The sequence below is a fragment of the Diadema antillarum genome, unplaced genomic scaffold (assembly GCF_040938485.1).
Source record: "Diadema antillarum isolate AM-2024a unplaced genomic scaffold, OU_Dant_1.0 seq00000523_RagTag, whole genome shotgun sequence".
Classification (NCBI taxonomy): Eukaryota; Metazoa; Echinodermata; class Echinoidea; order Diadematoida; family Diadematidae; genus Diadema; species Diadema antillarum.
In genome coordinates, this window is record NW_027271475.1 from 2,066,107 (window position 1) to 2,086,500 (window position 20,394).

The 20,394-nt window shown below is 39.2% G+C and overlaps 1 protein-coding gene across 1 annotated transcript; it reads left to right on the top strand.

Annotated features, from left to right (window-relative positions):
- Positions 1-1,173: 1,173 nt before the first annotated feature.
- Positions 1,174-12,619, top strand: LOC139734318 (tubulin alpha-1C chain-like). Its single transcript, XM_071645110.1, has 4 exons — positions 1,174-1,358; positions 9,115-9,337; positions 10,326-10,474; positions 11,634-12,619. The coding sequence occupies exons 1-4, from the start codon at positions 1,356-1,358 to the stop codon at positions 12,612-12,614; spliced, it is 1,356 nt and encodes a 451-aa protein (XP_071501211.1). The 5' UTR covers positions 1,174-1,355; the 3' UTR covers positions 12,615-12,619.
- Positions 12,620-20,394: the final 7,775 nt, after the last annotated feature.

A 20,394-nucleotide genomic window follows, 5' to 3' on the forward strand; every position in this document is an offset into this window, starting at 1 on the left:
AATTGATTTCGTATCGCTATTGCGTAAGTAAACACTATATAACAACGTAGATATCATAGTATATACCTTCATTATAGAGAAAAACAAACAAAGAAACAAACAGACTTTTCTATAACGGGTGTGAGAAAGATGCTGACGAAAATGTTTGAACTGCAAATCTCCGTTGTCAGTTATCATAATTTACCTGAGGTCAACATGTAGGCAACATTGATTAAAGCTGAGTACAAACTTTTTGGAACATACAATATAATTTGTCTTCTACAAAATATTCCATTAACTACGAAATCCGGGGAAATTGTCTGAATATGTTGTGGGCCATATACACAGCCTACTGCTTATACCAACCTCAATAATACACTATCTCTGTATTATGTAGATAAAATATTACATGTGAAAATAATTTATACAAAGATATAATCATGATCAAGTTCAAGACAATGTGAATGTAACGTAATATTATAGGCCCATACATACAAAAACCATCGCAGGTCCACCGTTTTATGCAAAACGAATACTACAACGTAAAATGTACAATGTGAAATGGCGACAATGATATATTCCTCAATATCATAATAATAATTCTCGATATCAAAATGAAAGTTATGTACAGTGTATGTATAACCGTATACGTATTATGTACATGACCTTGTAAGCCCTGTATGTATGTGTATGTAGTATGCATCTATACATGCCGGACTCTGTATTATGTCGCAACACTTGTCTCACGTACTGACGTATACGCGATTGCTACATGCATGTACTTTCCCCAGCATATGCTGACTGCCAAATTTAGTCTTGATACTACGTACATCTTTCCCCTGAGCCACACTGTTCCACTCTCAGCATTCCATGATCCACGTGGTGCCATTACTATTATTTCAAAGAGGGTGCAAAGGAAATAGAAGCTTGAATCAAAAAAAAAATCCTAGGTTTTTACCTGACAATACTCTCCCGCCTACATTTGCCGTTAGTCTATGCTTTTATTGATCAAAATGAAGACTTTAAAAATGATTGTCTGTTTAAACTGTCAAGTAAAATGTCGGAACATCAAAGACTACAGTCCAATGCAGCGAGAGCTGCAAGGCCCTCCTCTGCTCACAGAAGGTCCATTGCCTTATAAAACCAGGGAGCGTTGTACGGATAGTTTCATTCCATTCTCTTTGTCGACCGCCCATCACAACGGACCACAAAGAGAGCTACGGGAGAAGAGCCCAACTGGGGAAAGTCTTCATGATTTATAATTATTTTTATGCTCTCATTTGAGCGTGAGATCTCAGGGGTGTATTTCTGACGTAATCAAGTTTGTTTTCTGTTCGTTTGACTCGTTTGACTCGGTGCAGGCTATCATATTCAACATGGTAAGTTACCTGCTTTCATGTTTTATTTCATTATCATTTTGTTCTAAACTTATTTTCTTTCTTTTTTGGAGGGGGGGAGGGGAGGGGGTGGACAGGCCATTGTAAATTTGCTTTATACTGGTGTGCCAAGACATTTTTTTTTTTAAATAAGAACTTGGTTCGAAGAAGAGTATAATAATTGCTATTGAAATAGTTTATACGAGCATGTGCTGAGTAATGAAGATGTAAATGGTCAGGCAAAAAGATTATCATCATAACGTGTAAGATAAGAATAAAGATTTGTATACTAGTACATCAAATGAATCAAAACAGAGTTTTACGTTTCACTTAAGGAGCTTTAAGCAAACACGAAGATATTAAGGTGAGTTAAAATTCCGTGAGAGATAAAAGTGGATAATAAACTCGATAGTAATAACAGTCCTAATGCTTCTCTTTCACGGTTTTCTTTTTCGTTTCCAAGTTACGTAATATCTATATCTATATTTCTATGAGTGCGTGAAGGGGTCTCGACCAGCTACAGCAGAATTATAAGAACCCATTACAGAGGGAAAGAGAGAGAGAGAGAAAGAGAGAAAGAAAGAAAGATAGAGAGAGAGAGAGTTGTGAAATGTTTCATGATTTTTTCAACTATATTAATAACATATTAAGACTTGTTTTGCTAAAGTAACATAAGTAAGAGGGAAAATGCAACTATTTGCATTTTTTTACCTTAATCTCTGTTTCAAAGTTAGTGAAATGTTTATGTTTTTGTCAAAAATTAAATAAAACTTTCAACTAAATTAAATTGAATTTAAAGTTCAATACAGTTTGGAGATATGCTGAGAACGATGCTTAATGCTACCTAGATATGGCCCTTATCACAATGTGTTTTAAGCTCTCTTTCCTTATGTTATTCCAGATAGAAGTGCTATCTTGTCATTCGTATTGCACTGAGCTCGATCGTTCTACCCTATTCATAAACATAATGTATAGTGTTTTGTTGCATATTATATTAATAATTTGGTAAAATGGCAATCATTATGCGATTATGAAAGACATCAAATTCAGGATCTTTAAAAAGGAAATGATCTGAAGCTAATGTCAAGGTGAATGTCGAAAATTCGACTTAGGCATTTGGCCATAGGCCTATATGTTATACAAAATTTCATCATAAAGACATACCCGATAGATAGGTCCCCCCCCCCCCTCTCCCGTACACACATGCACAAATACACACACAAACGCAAATGCATTATCTGGAAAAATAAGCTGAAAAGTACATTATAATCTTATTATAGCTTGATGTGACATTGTTTAAAGGGAAGCTGTCAGTAGACAAAACGAAACAGTCAACCAAAAACAAAACAAACTGACATTTTTTTTTTCATAACGCAAAACCAACGAAAACTTAAATTGGAACAAGATGCGGTGATCTTCACGGCGTTGTTAGCTAGCTTAAGATCTGCGACGCGACCGCTAAGATGACGCTAATTCAGGAAAAATGGGGTTCTGCACAGCTGTTTATGGTTATGGCATCGAAGGGATGCGTCGTCTCAAGTTATAAATATCGTTCGCGTCGCAGAGCCTCGCAGAGCTAAAGCCTGCTAGTGTTGGACGTGGCGACGGAAATTCTAACGGAAGCGTGTCATTGGCGTGTGAGTCACCACGGGAGGGGAAATTCAAGATATGACCTCTGGATATCCATCAAATTACCCGTATTATTTTCTTATGTCTGACCTGAGTTTCCGGAGAAGGAGCCCAAAGTTATTCCACTTGACAACTTCTCCAGCGAGCAGGACTGGAGTCTGTAGAATCCAGGGGCGGATCCAGGGAGGACCGCAACCGGCGCACGCCCCCCCCCCCCTTTATTTTTTGTTGAAACAGAAGAAATAAAAAGAAAAAATGGGGGAGGGGTGCGTGCGCCCCCCTTTAATTTTGTAAACGCGCCCCCTCTTTACGGAATTCCTGGATCCGCCCCTGGAATCTGTCATGTGTTGACACACAAACACACAGTGACACATATCCAGTTATAGGCTCACACTGACACATACAAACAAACGAGGGCGCACACGAATAGACAAAAATACACACAAGCTTTGCAAGTACTATAATGTATAAGATTCTCTCCAAGATGAGGACAGATTTAAATGTGTCAACATTGCTTGAAGATTGGGAATTCGCATAAGATTCGAAGGACTCAAAAAACTATTTCATTAGGAAGTTTAACCGTTCAATTTTGGAAAAATGTTCATCTTTTCATTTCATACTTTTGATAGGATGAGGGAAGGAGAAGAAAATGCGATGAGAATGGAATAGAAGTGAAGTCATCGTTGAGGTGATTTGTAAAAGAAGGATCAAGTGGATAACCGGCGCAGTGACTCAGGAAATAAGTCTAATTCAATTTCAATTCAATTCAATCTTTAATTCGGATTCAATATAATTATAAATATAAAAATACATGTGAATATGAGCAAATTGCACAAAAAGTGTATATTAAAAACAATGGAAACATCGACAAAACAAGGCGAGATTATGAAAAAAAGAAAAAAAAGACAAAAGAAAAAAAAAACACGGAAAAAACAGATATAGCACAGGTACATAAAGAACAGAAACGCATTATCATTGTGTGTTTGGTTGATAGGAAAATGGTAGAAAGCCAGAATAGGCTTGTTATGTTGCGCATACCCCGCGTTATCATCAGTATAAAAAATACTTCAAAAAATAAAATGTATAGTTAATCATAAATAACAAAAATATAAACACCATAATTCAATCTGAGCTCCACTTGCAAATGCACTGTAAAGAATTGAGCAACAACAACGTTATATTGCATGTCATCATTAACCATTTTTGTGCCGCATTCATATTGCCTGTCCATAGGTTTGCAGTGTGTGAAATTTGTGCACAATTATTGACTCATTGGTTCAGAAAGGGCTAATGACATACAGCGCTGTTGTGAACAGACGTCCAAATTAATTAATCTATATACGCACAGCCAAAAGGTTTACGCTCTGATTCTAATTACCCGTGTTGGCGATCGATACCAATTGGACTTCTGGAGAGGGGTACTTTGCATACCGTGACGTCACTGAATATTCATCGAGCCTTTTATCGAAGTTTATCGAAATTCAGTTATACTTTATAGTTCTACGTAGACAAAATGTGACATTGAAAGTCATTGCATTAAACGGGATCAAAATAAATTACCACACGTTATGTAAAAAAAAGGGTTGTCCAAATTACTGTAGAGGTCATTCGCTGTAGCCACTTTAGGTGGAAATTATGATGACGGCATTTACTTCTTGGCTAAAACATTTGTAACACACCGAAAATCAAACAGTAAAAACAAAAACTTACGGTTTTTTTGTTGTTTTTTTTTGAAGCGTGATTCGGAATTTATGAGTGTATACCATTGGGTTATACCAAATGTCGTTATGACTAGATATACAGCTTAGGCCTACATGGTTTCTATTTAAGTGAACGTAATTTTAACATAACAATATCTTCTTTGATAATTACTTCACTTATACTTGCCAGTGTATCGAATTGAAAATGATCCGTAGGAATGTATTCGATATAGAATACGGGGAATTATATCAGTATTCTATAGCAGCCTTTGTTGCATTTATTATGTACGATGTTCTGCAATACCCACAGTCGAAACCTTTTTATCAGATCAAGCACAAAGTCAGGTTGTCTCAGGTAGGGGAAACACGCTCAAAGGAGCACAAGACTCTCATTTATGCTCGTGAGTGAAACAGGCAAAATAAAAACAAAGCAAAAGAAACGAAAATGGTTGCCGCTATGCATCCCATGAATCCCACTTGTCCATCCATTTTATTTTTGTACACGATGGAGAGCCTCCATTTTTGGAGAACGGTAGATTTTTTTTTTTTGGTCTTTTTATCCGGTCAACATGTCAAGAATGCTATAAAATCATAAATCATTTTTACAATTATGCTTATTTTTCAATGACGTGTGAAAATGTGTGTTATGCGTTTGGAGGAGTCCTCTCATTTTGTCTGACGTTGAATACATTATGTACATCATGGCCCGAATTCACGAAGGTGGTACAACTGAAGCCATGGTTTAAACCGCAGACAACTTGTGTGGAGCGCCAAGTGTCGCATGGCCTATTTCGTTACGAAATCGGTCATTTCGTCGACGAATCATTTCGTAACGAAATGACAACGTCGACAAACTGATCATTTTGTTAACGAAATGAACATTTCATCAACGAAATGGTCATTTCGTCGACGAAATGACTGATTTCGTTACGAAATAGGCCATGCGACACTTAACGCTGCATACAAATTGTCCATGGTTTCAACCATGGTTTCAATTGTACCACCTTCGTGAATTCGGTGTATCTAGAGTCGCGTTTCCCTTTAAAGCATGACACTTATTTATACATGCGGGTTATCGGTACGGTAGATCTCAGCAACAGCTCAGAGCATTGGCATCCGCCTCCTCCGAAGCTCGGCTCGTCTTTATCATCAGATCTGCTGTGCAACTCCAAAGATTAACATTGATCTATCACATTAAAATCCTGCAACAAAAAAGGGGGGATCTTACAATCATTATCGTGAAAGGTTGAGTAGGGAATAATTTAAGAATATAATTCAGTGTACATATTATGCGCGTAACAGGCGGTAATGGAACGGTTCGTGCCTGTGACCTTTGGGTGTGTGTGTGTTGTAAATATACGAACTTCACGGCAATGCCGAGATAGCCTTACTCAAGGCGGTCTCGGTTATACTCCTCTTTGAAAATGATATTCCCAATGCAGTTCGACATCAGAGCAACTTCCAGGGGTCATTGAGAATATCATATTCGCATGGCAGTCTTGACATTCCAAAAGCAGTTTAGTCAGGAGCGACATGATGAGAGTTTCACTCTCGGACTGCGGACGTTAACCTGCTCGTAACTCCCTGCCGTTCTCGACATCAACATGATAAAAGAATTCACAATGTCTCCTTGAATAGCCTACATTCAGGAGACCAACATCTGTTCCGCGGCTGCTGTTTGCCATTCCTGGAATTTCAATACGTAGGCCTGTATTGAAATCTCGTATTGAAAATAAGCTTTTGAAAATAGCATATATTTAACTGGTTTATCGTCAAGTTAAGTTGCTTTCGATTTGTACGTTTCAATTTATCTATATTTGTATGACTACAGTAATCACGGCCTCAAGAAGAAGTGCGGATATTGATCCTACATAGTATATTGTGCGTTGGATATAAGATTGAACTTTGGCAAGGCTGGTTAAAGGACAAGCTCACCCAAAAATAATATTGAAGTGAAGGCAACAATATTATTAGAACGCATCAGTGAAAGTTTGAGGAAAATCGGACAATCCGTTCAAAGAATTGTTGAAGTTCTTGTGCAGCCTTCGCAGGATGACACGACTACTGACAGTTTGTGATGTCACATTATGCAGGCCTACAACGATACAAAGAAAAAGAAACATTCCACAAAATTTCATTTTTTAATTCCCTCGACTTGTTACTGAAACATGTCAAGAATGATGTCGTCCCCCCCCCCCCCCCGCTTTCTAAGAGGTAAGACAAGCACTCTGTCATTTTTCTAGAAATATGAAGGTATGCTGAGTTTTTTTTCATTATTAATTGTTATCTATACGTGACATCACAGACTGAATAGTAGTCTTCTTATCCAGCGATGGCTGCACAGAATCTTTAAGACTTTATAACTGTTGAACGCTCCATTGTCCGATTTTCCTCAAACTTTCATTGATGTCTTCTACATTGCTGCATTCACTCAATCCACACATAGTATACGTTTGGTTGAATTTGTCCTTTAAAGGTGCTGTACAGTACTGGTTGAGGTGGGGATTCATATTTTTTACATTCCTAAGTGAGATAATGAGAAACCTGTTATGAAATATGAAAGAGCACGCAATTTTAAGAAGGATTCAACGTTTATTTGATGAAAATTGGTTTTCAAATGGCTGAGATATCAAAAAAAGTGATAATAATAACTTACAACTTTATTAGGATCTCTTTGTTTCACCTTGTTTTTGGATATCTCAGCCACTTCAAGACCGATTTTCATCAAATAAACTTTTGATACCCCTTAGAATATTGCATGCTCTTTGACATCTCATAGAGTGGTTTCGGAATATCTTGTAAAATTTTAAAAGCTAAATCCTCACCTCGACCAGAACTGTACACACCCTTTAACAATATATGCGTTTGGAGGTGGCTCCGGTTCAAGTTTGAGCAGGATACAAGTCTCGCTGCCAACCTTAATTGCGTACTACTTCCTCATGAGGGAAGACACTCCGAGCGTCAAAGTTGATTTAATATAAAAAAGACTCAAGAAACACACAAAGAGAGAAGGATGGGGATTTCCATCAAAGTCTGACACGACAAAAGAAGTTTACATGGAATGTTATATTTCAACATGCTTTCGTGTAAGAGTTGCATGGGCCCATGATACGCACATGTGAAAAGAGGATAAATGTCCTTAGTTCGCACATGTCTCATTAGTTTGAACATATATTTATATGTGTCAATTATGTTAGAAATATTTTGTCAATATTCAGGCAACTATAACGCTACCCCTTCTCTTTCTCCAATATTATTCATCCTTGCTAATTATTGCAACTCAAGGAAATGTTAAAGTAAAAGATGCCTTTTTATTATTTTAAGTAACGAAAAGGGATATTTGGTGAAGATTTGTTTGTAAAAAGAAATGGACTTGTGAGACTGTGACGTCGTCAACATCTTATTTACTTTGTGTTACTGTGACTGTCATTACTGTTGGGGAGGTTTTGTGAAACTGAAAATTCCATAGCTTTGCATTTCTTTTGGTACAATTGCGGAAATCTTAACGGGTCTATTTGTCCGATTTTATTATATTGATTAAATTCAGTTTGTCATTTCAGATGTACATTGTTTGATGCAAATATTTAATGTACAAGTGGCGCTGTGTGTGTAGCATGTTTGCAGAGAAAATCAAGTAAATCCGAGAGTGCTTTCACCTTTTACAACATTCTGTCGTTTGAGATCAAGAGGACTATACATACTGTCATCTTAGCGCGCTAACGCCCCTGTCGGTTCTGAACGGCCGATTTTGGTCATGAAGAGAATGAATCAGTTCTTCACTGGCCTTTTGAAGTGACCTTTTATGGTCATCCTCTCCTCCTCGAGGAAACGCGCACTATCCATTTGCTATCTGAAGCCAGCGGGCTTGTCTAAATCGCAACATGAACGCTATATCGCTAGAGCACACGCAATGAAATATGTCATATCTATGTTCATATTACTTATAGTATCGGCTCGAGAATTATGGTTCTGTTGACTTGTTCCTCTTTTCTTGAATTCAGCACCCCATAATAGTCCACGAGCAGTCACAGATATCGAAGAGAAACGGGATCCGAAGTTCTATATTTATATAAGATATGATACCATGATACCAAAGAAGCTTGTTTGGAAAAGATCCACAGACTATGCACGCTGAAACGCGGTAGGGCTACATGAATATGGGCGGTTTTTTTTTCGACAATTCTTAACATCCATACTTCCTCCTTCGTGTGTTCATTGTGTCTTTATCCACGCCGACAATGTTTCCTTAGTTTATTTGCCTATCGCTAATACTTCCTTGAAATGCCATTGTCTGAAGAGAGTCATTTATTTTCGTCATGCAATGCGTGCCACAGACATTATTTAACCCTTCTGTGGATGCCCGTTGTGGAAAGGATTCTTGTTCCGTGCTGGTTATAAAGATCACATTTTCCTTCGTGTCTGTCTTACAGCGTGAATGTATCTCCATCCACGTGGGACAAGCCGGTGTTCAGATCGGCAATGCATGCTGGGAGTTGTACTGTCTGGAGCACGGCATCCAGCCCGATGGTCAGATGCCGAGTGACCACTCCCGTGGCGGAAGCGACGATTCCTTCAACACCTTCTTCAGCGAGACCGGCGCAGGCAAACACGTCCCGCGGGCCGTGTTCGTCGACCTCGAGCCGACCGTCATCGGTACGATTTGTTCTGATCAAGATGCAGTTTTAAATCACTATACTCTTCGCGTAACATAACCCTTTATCGGATATATGTCACAAAGATCATCTAAATTCCATGAATGTTTGAATCGCTGCAATAGCACAGATCAGAATTCTGACAAATATTCCACTACAATCAATTCTAATATGCCATTAATACTTTGGAAAAAAATAAAAGCATAACTGATAGGACTGATACCTCACCTAGCGTTAATAAGAAACGGCAAATTTCACAAAAGACATTTCAGTGATTTTTCTTCAGTATAGAATCTGGCCTAAATGAAAGAAAAACAAAAACACCCCGATCCATTTAGCTTAACAGTTAATCATCTCCCTAATAAAAGAGAAAGTTCGATGTAAAGCCAGGCAAAATGTTTTCCCGAAAAAAAATCCTATAATCCTCGGTGTTTAAGATATATCTAAATTATCTATATTTCACGTGTGTCTTATAGGTATTATAATAATCCAAGACTCTACATTCATGTCCAGCTGAGAGTTAGCACTTCCTCTTTGCAGCCCTTACAATATTATCGTTTAACCTTTAAGAGGTCGATAGCGTTAGAAACATAATACGTTCCAAATCATATCATTTTCTTTATCTCCCTGTAATCTCACTTTCATATGTACAGCCAGTGGGTGCAGGCGTATTGATCATTCCCATCTTGCAGTATCCAGGTCTACATATGATACTACACATGATCTTAGCCAAAAGGCCGAGAAGCGAAAGCAAAAGGCAAAAAGCAAAAGCAGCAAAAGGCCAAGGTCTGTGGCACATTCGAGATGTTATGAATGACGTTGGAGCAAGTCAATAGTATTTTTATGCTTGTTTATTCTTTCATTGTTGCTTTATAGACGAGGGTCCTAACAAGAGCCGCACAATGCATGTTAAGTGCTTTCAGTTATGTCCTTAAACATTTTCACCTACATTCCATCTACATCAGTCATCTCTTTTATTTCTTTCGCAGATGAAGTCCGTACCGGAACCTACCGCCAGCTGTTCCATCCTGAGCAGCTGATCACTGGCAAGGAGGATGCCGCCAACAACTACGCCCGTGGTCACTACACCGTCGGCAAAGAGCAGATAGATATTGTGCTCGACAGAGTTCGAAAGCTTGTGAGTATTCTATGTATTCTATCAATCTTATATTTAGATGGAATATAACCACCACATGCAAGCAAGTGTTATATACTTTCCTGAGACCATAAATGGGGGCTACAATGATCCTACCCTCCCATTTTTATACATTTGTAGCTGTCTCGAGTTCGTAACGAAGTAAAACTAATAAGAAACTCTTGGTAGCCTCGAGAGTCATGAAGTTATTGGAGGGATAATCTCAAGAACGTTAAAGGACAAGTTCATCTTCATAGACATTTAGGTTGAGTGAATGCAGCAATATTAGTAGAACACATCAGTGAGAGTTTGAGGAAAATCCGACAATCCGTTCAAAAGTTATGAATTTTTAAAGTTTCTGCTCAGTCATGGCTGGATGAGAAGACTACTATAGCTTGTGATGTCACATGAGTACAACGGGATAAAGAAAGTATGAAGAAAATTCACCTTATTTTCACTTATCTCGCATAACAAAAGAACGCTCGACTTCTCTCTTTCAGAAGGCAAGGGGAGTAATATTATCCTTACCGTACATCAGTAACAATTCCAAGAAATGTGCACTTTATTTAAAAAGTAAAATTTTGTGAAATTCTGTTTTTATTTTCATTATATCGTTGTACGCATGTGACATCACACGCTGTAGTAGTCTTCTCATCCAGCAGTAATTGCGCAGATACTTAAAAAATTCATAATCTTTGAACGGATTGTCAGATTTTCCTCAAACTTTCACTGATGTGTTCTACTAATATTGTTGCATTCACTCAATCCACATGTACATGAAGGTGGACTTGTCCTTTAAAGACAGATTTGATTTGCAGATTGTCATCTTGGGGGGGGGGGCAGTGAAGAGAGAAGGACGAGAGTGTGACAATTAAGGGATTGAACAGGAAGAGTGGGAGTTTTATAGGGGTAAGGTAGACAGGATAGGGAAAGACAAGGGGATGGAGGTCTCCTCCCTCGACAGAGCAATGTCGTAAAAATCACAGTGTCGTAACTCTTACTGAAGGTCAATAAAGCAATGCTCTTGAAATTTTCAAGTTTCCTCGGGGAGCAGCAGGAATATAAATGGCTTGATAGATATATATTGATAGAGAAAGACAAAGATATTTTAGAGAACATGATCGTTTGTATCAAAACTTTTTTTTACCCCTGTCACTAATAGGCAGACCAGTGCACCGGTCTTCAGGGATTCCTCATCTTCCACAGCTTCGGCGGTGGAACCGGCTCTGGCTTCACCTCTCTGCTCATGGAGCGACTCTCCGTCGACTACGGAAAGAAGTCCAAGCTCGAATTCTCCATATACCCGGCGCCTCAGATCGCCTCGGCCGTCGTTGAACCATACAACTCAATCTTGACCACTCACACGACGCTGGAGCACTCTGACTGCGCCTTCATGGTCGACAATGAAGCCATCTACGACATCTGTCGGCGCAACCTCGACATCGAGCGTCCGACGTATACCAATCTTAACCGTCTCATTGCGCAAGTCGTGTCTTCAATCACAGCGTCTTTGCGTTTCGACGGTGCGCTCAACGTGGACCTGACTGAGTTCCAGACCAACTTGGTGCCGTATCCTCGCATCCACTTCCCACTTGCGACATACTCTCCGGTCATCTCTGCCGAGAAGGCCTACCATGAGCAGCTGACCGTTGCCGAGATTACCAACGCCTGCTTCGAGGCCGCCAACCAGATGGTGAAATGTGATCCTCGTCACGGCAAGTACATGGCCTGCTGTCTGCTGTACCGTGGTGACGTCGTCCCCAAGGATGTCAACGCTGCCATTGCTACCATCAAGACCAAGCGCACCATCCAGTTCGTCGACTGGTGCCCAACTGGTTTCAAGGTCGGCATCAACTACCAGCCACCGACCGTTGTGCCGGGTGGCGATCTGGCCAAGGTCCAGCGTGCCGTGTGCATGCTGAGCAACACCACGGCCATCGCCGAGGCCTGGGCTCGTCTGGACCACAAGTTCGATCTGATGTACGCCAAGCGTGCCTTCGTCCACTGGTACGTGGGAGAGGGTATGGAAGAGGGAGAATTCTCCGAGGCCCGTGAAGACATGGCAGCCTTGGAGAAAGACTACGAAGAGGTCGGCATGGACTCCGTCGATCCGAACGACGAGGATGAACAAGAGGAATACTAATCTGATAGAGGGACAATGCCAAACAAAGATCAAATTATTTCCACCTTTCTTTCTTATTGATGTAACCAGGAGTTAGGTTTCCTCTTATGTTTAAAGCGACCACTAAAACATTGAAGCCACCACTAAAACATAAACCTTCTGCGTTTCACTCCACCGTGCAGTTACGTAGTTAACCTTCGTAGACCTCCTATTCCATCTCAAGGCAGACTATATATCAATTTCACGAGTAATATAGTTGACATAGCAATGAATACAAATAGTTATCTGTACCTCGCGGTACATCCTCATTACTAAACTTGTTTACAGAACCATAGGCGCTTTGCCACAATAACTTTCATAAACTTTGACACCTTTGAAAGGCCATACTGTCAATGAACGACGTTCTGCCAGCCGTTTCAATGAAAATATTGGATGTAACAACTTGCATATATCACAGTTTGTACATTCTTCTTTCTCTAGAATAAAAATTAACAAACATGGGTAGGTATAACTCATATTTTACGGCGTGAAAATAATGAAATCACAAAGTATCGAAATACAGGCCTACCGTCAAATTTCGAATACACCCAAAGATATTCATTTAACTATTTGAAGCCCTTGTAAAATCTTCGTCTTCTGGCAAAGTTGTCTCATACGATACTGCCAATGAACATTTCATTAAGTATAGGAGCAAGTGTGACAACGATCTTTGTGCAAGATCCCATCGATATATTATACTTCAGGGTAAACATTACGAGTATGTGCATTATAATTTCTTACATTGTGCAAGATATTTTCGGAAATGCAATAAAACGGATCTAGTAAACACTTTAATGTTTGACGAATATTCTTAATGATACTTTCATGTCCCACATAGAGCCGGTTCCAGCCGATTCCATCTTTAACGCTTACGGACAATGTTCCGCTGAATGATGCTAAGTATTTCACTGTGTCTGCTGTACAAGTCGTATCACCATTCTTCGCTGAAGCTCCCGACATCTGTGTGTGCGCACATGTGCCACTTGAGGGCGTGATTGTAATTTTGCCGGCGTCAGCTCGTCATTGTCACGGCGGCCCTCGTGAAACGTGTCTCGAGGCAGCACTTACCGAGCAGGCAACAACATCGTTAAAGGGACTGTACAGTACTGGTTGAGGTGGGGATTCAGGTTTACAACATTAATAAGTGAGATAAGGAGAAACCTCTTATGAAATATGAAAGAGCATGTAATTCTATGAGGAATTCAACGTTTATTTGATGAAAATTGGTTTTAAAATGGCTGAGATATAAAAAAAGCAATTCTCATAAAGTGTGGGACCCACAATTTGTTACGATGGCTTTGTTTAATTTGTTTTTGGACATTACAGTCATTCCAAACCCAATTTTCATCAAATAAACTTTGAATTCTCTTAAAATGGTTACTCTGTATTATATCATAAGTGTTTTCTTGGTATCTCGCAAAAATTTAAAAGCCTAATTTTCATCTCCACCAATACTGTACTATCCCTTTAACCCTTCGGCCCCGAACGTCGGCGACTGCACGTCCTGTACACGGTTCTGTGTTTGTGCGTTGTTAGTGTGTGTGTGTGTGTGTGTGTGTGACGGTGTTTCTTTGAGTTTTCATGAGTGTGCGTGTGAGATGTGGGTATGTGAAAATGGACGCCTTTATCATCATTGTACAACATTTAGGAGTTTAGCGTCACCGCGTCCTCCAGAGAGTAAAAGCACGCCGAGAAAAGTTTGACACGGCTTATGATATTTTGGGTGCTAAAGTGTTAAACAGTATGTAATCGCTCCAAGCAAACGACAGTATTCCATAATGGCAGAAAATATTGCCATTTTCTTTGTGACTTATTAATTCTCCCCACGTTCCGCTGAAATAACGAAAACAAAAATAACAACAGTTAACCTTGTGACTGTGGTGTATGTTGGAAAGTAGGTCAGGCAGGTGATATATTGTGACGTTGTTGTCAGTGAAATAAATCGTCATGTATCTCATTTTATTAAAGCAGAAGAGTCTGCTTTGATTAGAACCTCGTTTGATTGAAGTAGACAAAACAGGGTGTATTCGTCGCTTACAATTCCTCACGTCAATGACATCGCAAAGGCAAAACAACAACAAAATTGCATGAAGTATAGTTCCCCTTTAAATACTTCCCGAAAAGTATCAAACAAACATAGAATCAAGTTAGCAACAGGAAAAAAACACAAAATGATACAGATGCAAATGAGTTCATGTGGTTGCTATGAAAATGAAGTAAATAGCTAGCTAGTTGCTGGCACGTCTTCGTGAATGTGAATTATTCATGACGTGAATTTCGCTCGACGAAGTGTAATCATCATGGGCAAAGAGGGTGCCTCTCATCCAATACTTGCTAGTATGCGGTACTGCTTGAGTAGCGCATTTCTTACCTCTAGGCCAAACAAAGCAAACTAGTCAGAGGTTATAAGCAAGCGGTTGGTAGTGGTGGAGGTCCAGTTTATTGAGTGAAAGAACAGCCAAGCCATTAATATTCTTTTGATTATGATGACTACGAGACGATGGTAAGAGTAGCAATGCTGCCACAACCATACCGACGCAACGTGGAAGTACACATCATCAGTGTCGTTGTCGATGATGAAGATGATATTCATGATGATGATGATGACGAAGACGTTCTTAAAGTTGGTGATGATTAGAATATTCAAAAAGATTTTAAAAAAAACAGTGTGACATTAATGCTTTTGAGACATGGAGAAAACGTCCATGCATTTGTACAAGAATATTTCATTGTCTCACTCTCAATATCAAAGAACTGCAAAGGTAAATACTGTAATGGTAAGTGTAGATAGATAAGGCGTGTATAAAAAGCAGCGGAACACGAGTTTCCCCAGCTCCATTCACCCGTTTTTAATCCTAAACATTCCATCCACGTGGGTTTCGAACCCTAAAATCGTCTCTAGTGTTATTCGTACACAGCGTCTATTTCGTGGCGATTTTCGGAGGTGCCTTGATGAAACATATTAATCGCAACCATTTTTTTTTCAAACTGACTCTGTCATCCTATAGCAACGAAATTTCATTGGATTAGTGCATGCATGAGCATGCCGTATAATTGCTAAATGGCGTTGATGTTGACCCCTTAGAATGCTGAAGGTACTAATCCGTGCCAATGGACAATCCATGCAGGGACGACCTATCGAGTTACATTCAAAGGGGTCAACAAGGGTCATAGACCGATCTCCAAAGCCATAAAAAAAAATCTCCCTGACCTACTTTGTATTTATAGTAATCACGATTAAAAAATAGTAATAATAACCAATTCAAACCGCTAACACGATATGTGCAGGCGATAGTGTAATATTCAGACACTGTTTTCTCTCGACGGAGTCGAATTAACGTCACTCTCAAAGAAAAAAAAATCGATAATCTGACCAACATTAACAATGTGTACCTGTTGTATTGGGTGCACGTCACGAGACCGACACCCACGAGTCGTACATCCCACGAGTCATACAGCTCACAAGTCATACAGCCCATGAGTTATGCAGCTCACGAGTCATACAGCCCGTCAGTTTGACACTAAGCTTACAAGGCCCACGAGCCCGTGTTGTATCTGTCGAACTCGTGGGCTGTTTTTACCAAGTGTCGAACTCATGGGCTGTATGACTCGTGAGCTGTATGACTCATGGACCTGTTTTCAATGTCGAACTCGTGGGCTGTATGATTCGTGGGTGTCGGTCTAGTGGGATGACCCCGTTGTATTGAATGTCTTTACAAGTTCACCAATAATCATCTTCCGACTGTTACAGCGAAGCGGACGAGACGTCAAAATGATCATTCAGAATAGAGGACTGATTTTGACGTATTATACCAATTCTTGTCATCATCACTTTTTAATTACTTCACTCAAAATCATGCTCAATTCTGGATAGTTTGGATAGTTATAATCAATTAGCCGAGTTTTCACACTTTCGAAGCCTCGTTCAATTGCCGACATGACCAGATATTGAAAGCTTTTCTGCATATCAACGTATCGACTTAAAACACGTGATGTTGTTGTGGTATACCATTGGACAGATATTAAGGTACATGCTGTTAATTACTGCACTTTGCAACAAGAAGTTGTGGGCCAACTTGACAATTTTTGCACAATTCTCTATATGCCTCGCTTCTTTCATTCATTGTTTGCCACATGGATTGAGATCAGTGTAAAAATGACATTATCAGATTACTCTTATTAGCATGTTTATGACAACTCTTATTAGCATGTTTAGAAGCACGGTAAGACGGGTCAAATCGTAATTCAGCCTTTATCCCAATTAAGTTATTCAAGGAGAATTTTCATACTTCATCAAGCAAACTGCTCCTTAGAACGGGGTCAGAGAACCATTTTTTTTTTCATTACAAACATTACACAAGGAACATCAGATCAATGAAATAAAACGACCAAGGTAAAGCAAAATGCACATTTGAAGTAAGCCCATGCATTTATCTTACATGATGACAAACGCCGTCACGAGGCGTATTATATTGTTTCCTTGTTTCCCACACATGCGTGTCTTCGCCTGTAAAGCAGTGTTTCAACTTGCCGTCTGGTATTTGCACGATCTCTTTATAATGTCTTTAAATATTACTGAACAGTATAGATTCACACTAATGTTACACAGTATGTTCATGCCACGCACCGGTTCCCCCAGTCGGTATATTAAAAAGGACGTCCTTGAGCGACAAGAGAGTAGAGTTGAGAGCTACAATACCGTGTGGGAATGTTTTCCATGTCAGCGTGGCTCCTTTGACTGCAGACCGCTGTGCGCAGCAAGATGTGAAAAGTTCCCATCACAGTTCGCAACGTAACTAAAATGGTTGCTTTTTTAATTAATAGGTCACCTGACAGCCATCTAATGTTGACTTCCACCGATCCGTATAGGTTTACAAATCGCAAATTCTAGACTTTTAAAAAAAAATCAAAATGTGTATTTGCAGATTATTTGATAATTCTGTGCAAGATTAATTTTTCGTGCAGACGGTAATAAGATAACAACACTCTGGACTGCCTTCCGTGATGTCATCAACAGTAAAATCAGATGAAGTAGGGGCCACAATGGCTAAAATTTTAGACACCTTTGACTATATCTAATGCACATATTTCACAGTTGCAGGACAGGCCTGGGTTCATAGAATAACACTTTAGAACCTTTCAATTATGACGGTCATTGTTATGTACCATTGTAGGCAATGTCCCAGGAATGAACAGGTGTGGCAGGGTTACAGCTCGGTATTCCGAAGGTAATTCGTTATTCCGAAGGTAATTCGTTATTCCGAAGGCTCTTCAGTCCGAAGATTCGTTATTCCGAAGGTTCGTTATCCCGAATTTCATTTTCGGATCAACAAATCTTCGGAATAACGAACCTTCGGAATAACGCCACAAATGTTCGGATTAACGAACCACTAGGTACAGGGAATTTGTGTGTTTCGGATTAAGGAACCTTTCGGAATAACGAACCTTCGGAATAACAGCACCCGTGTGGCAGTATAGGCCCCTATACTGCACAGTTCACTCCCGTTGTAACGAGCACGGTTGTAACGAAATATTCGTTGCAACGAAGTAAAAATTCGGGTCAAAAGAATATTATCTATAGGCCTATACATTTATGTACTTTACTTGTTAGGCTATAATAATGACAATAATGATGATGATAATGATAATGATAATGATGATGATAACAATAATAATAATAATAATAATAATAATAATAATAATAACAATAATAATAATGATAATAAAAATAATAAAGCAGCTGGTCCCGAGGTCTGCGTTAAAATGGGAGTGTATACTCTATGCGAATCTTGTTATAAATTATAGTGAGCCGGTGCACCTGGTTATTGCACGATGCGTACCTTGCATAAGTTATTGTTAAAATGCTTATTTCAGCTGACTTAATTTATTTCTGATTACGTCACCTAAAGCAAAACAAAAATGAGGAGTATGGAGATTAGCGGGTGCAAAAAAAAATTGAAGTGATAACATTTGATGCACGTTTCTATCAAAGAATTCCTGACTCAAGACCTAATTCACAGTAACAGTGATCATCATGGACACAGAACCAGAATTGGATGTTAGGGGGTCTTTTAAGATGAATCTTATTTCTTTCTTAGCAGTGTTTATCTGGATAGGTAGCCTACAAGTAGCACACAACCACACACACACACACACACACACACACACACACACACACACACACGTAGACGCACACAGCATGGACGATGAACATGACTTACGATGTCAGAAGAACATATAAATGACAATTTTCACTTGAAATCTTTCATGCTTTTTATCTGGTTAGAGATGAAAGCATAACATAACTGTATTTCTATCTATAATGCCAGAATGTAATTATATATGTTTGTACACACACACACATACATGCATATATGCATACATATACAGTGCATGCAGTGTATGGTATAGTATGCCATTTTAACGTTGAAAGTTAAGCCTTTGATATAAAGGTATATCGTCATTTGATTAAGAACAGAGACAGGTAACGATTTATTTTGTAATGAGTGTAGACGCCAAGTCCTTCACTGAAACAAAGCAACAAAAAAGTACCATTACCCTGTGAAAAGCATAGAATATAAACGAATAGACCTGACGGCTGATTCCAATATACCGTAATCTGGCCAGCTGCCCTTGCTTGAAGATGTATTAGGCTTGCAACATCCATGGATACTTCATTTTTTTTTTCGCTGTGATTAACACGATAAACAGACAGACAGACAGACAGACACACATACCAACACCAAGAGCCGCGGAATGTGTGTTTTTTGTTTGCTTTTTTTTTTTCGGGGGGGGGGGGGCCCTCCGGGACGATGTTATTAGTATATATTTTAATCAGCTCAGTAAAGAGACAAATTAGTTTTTCATTTTCAAGTGGAGAATCAATTTTTGACACTTAAAGTCGTTTTGAACTGTTCTTTAGGATATAAAGTCTGATATTACATTATTGTAGTGTATAATTTTCAAATTATAATCCTGCAATTGTTTTGTTTCATTTTGTTCAATAGAAAATAATTGCCTCCGCAACTTATCGATATAATTGAAAATGAATCGTTTCCTCTGCTCATGTTAGGCACATCCATATGACTACACGCAGATTGGGGTGTATCCTCCTTTCAGCAGATGGTAATAAACTTGACGTATAAAATGTACGAAACATGAAGCACGCATGTGCATCATTTGAGAGCTGTCTATTTAAGGTTCTTGGAATCTGTGTGTGTGGCGGTTTCTGCTTTTTTTTTTCCCATAATGTTTTCAGGGTGTGCACTGAAGAAAAAAAAATCCACTTCCAACATTGGATGTACGAGGAAGAATTCGTGGAATTCGCAAGGGAGAGCACGATGAAGTGCCGATGGAGGCAGAAGGGGTGTGACGTGGGGAAGGAAGGGGGAGCTGCGCCCCTATGTCTGATACAGATATTGGTTGTTATTCCGAAGGTTCGTTATTTCGGAATTAGGTTCGTATTTCGTTGTCAGGCACCTTCTTTTCACTTTCGGGTTTGTCCGTAACAAACCGTTGTATAACGAACCTATTTCATTTCTTAATTGACGAACCTTCAGAATAACTAACATTATTTCGTTTTCGGATCAATGAACCTTCGGAATAACGAACCTTCGGAATAACGCCACAAATGTTTTGATTAATGAGTCCCTTGTATAATGTTCTGATTAACGAACCTTCTATAGGTATACATGGAATAGGGAATTTCTGTCTTTCAAAATAACGATCCTTCAGAATAACGAACCTCATTTCACTTCCGGGT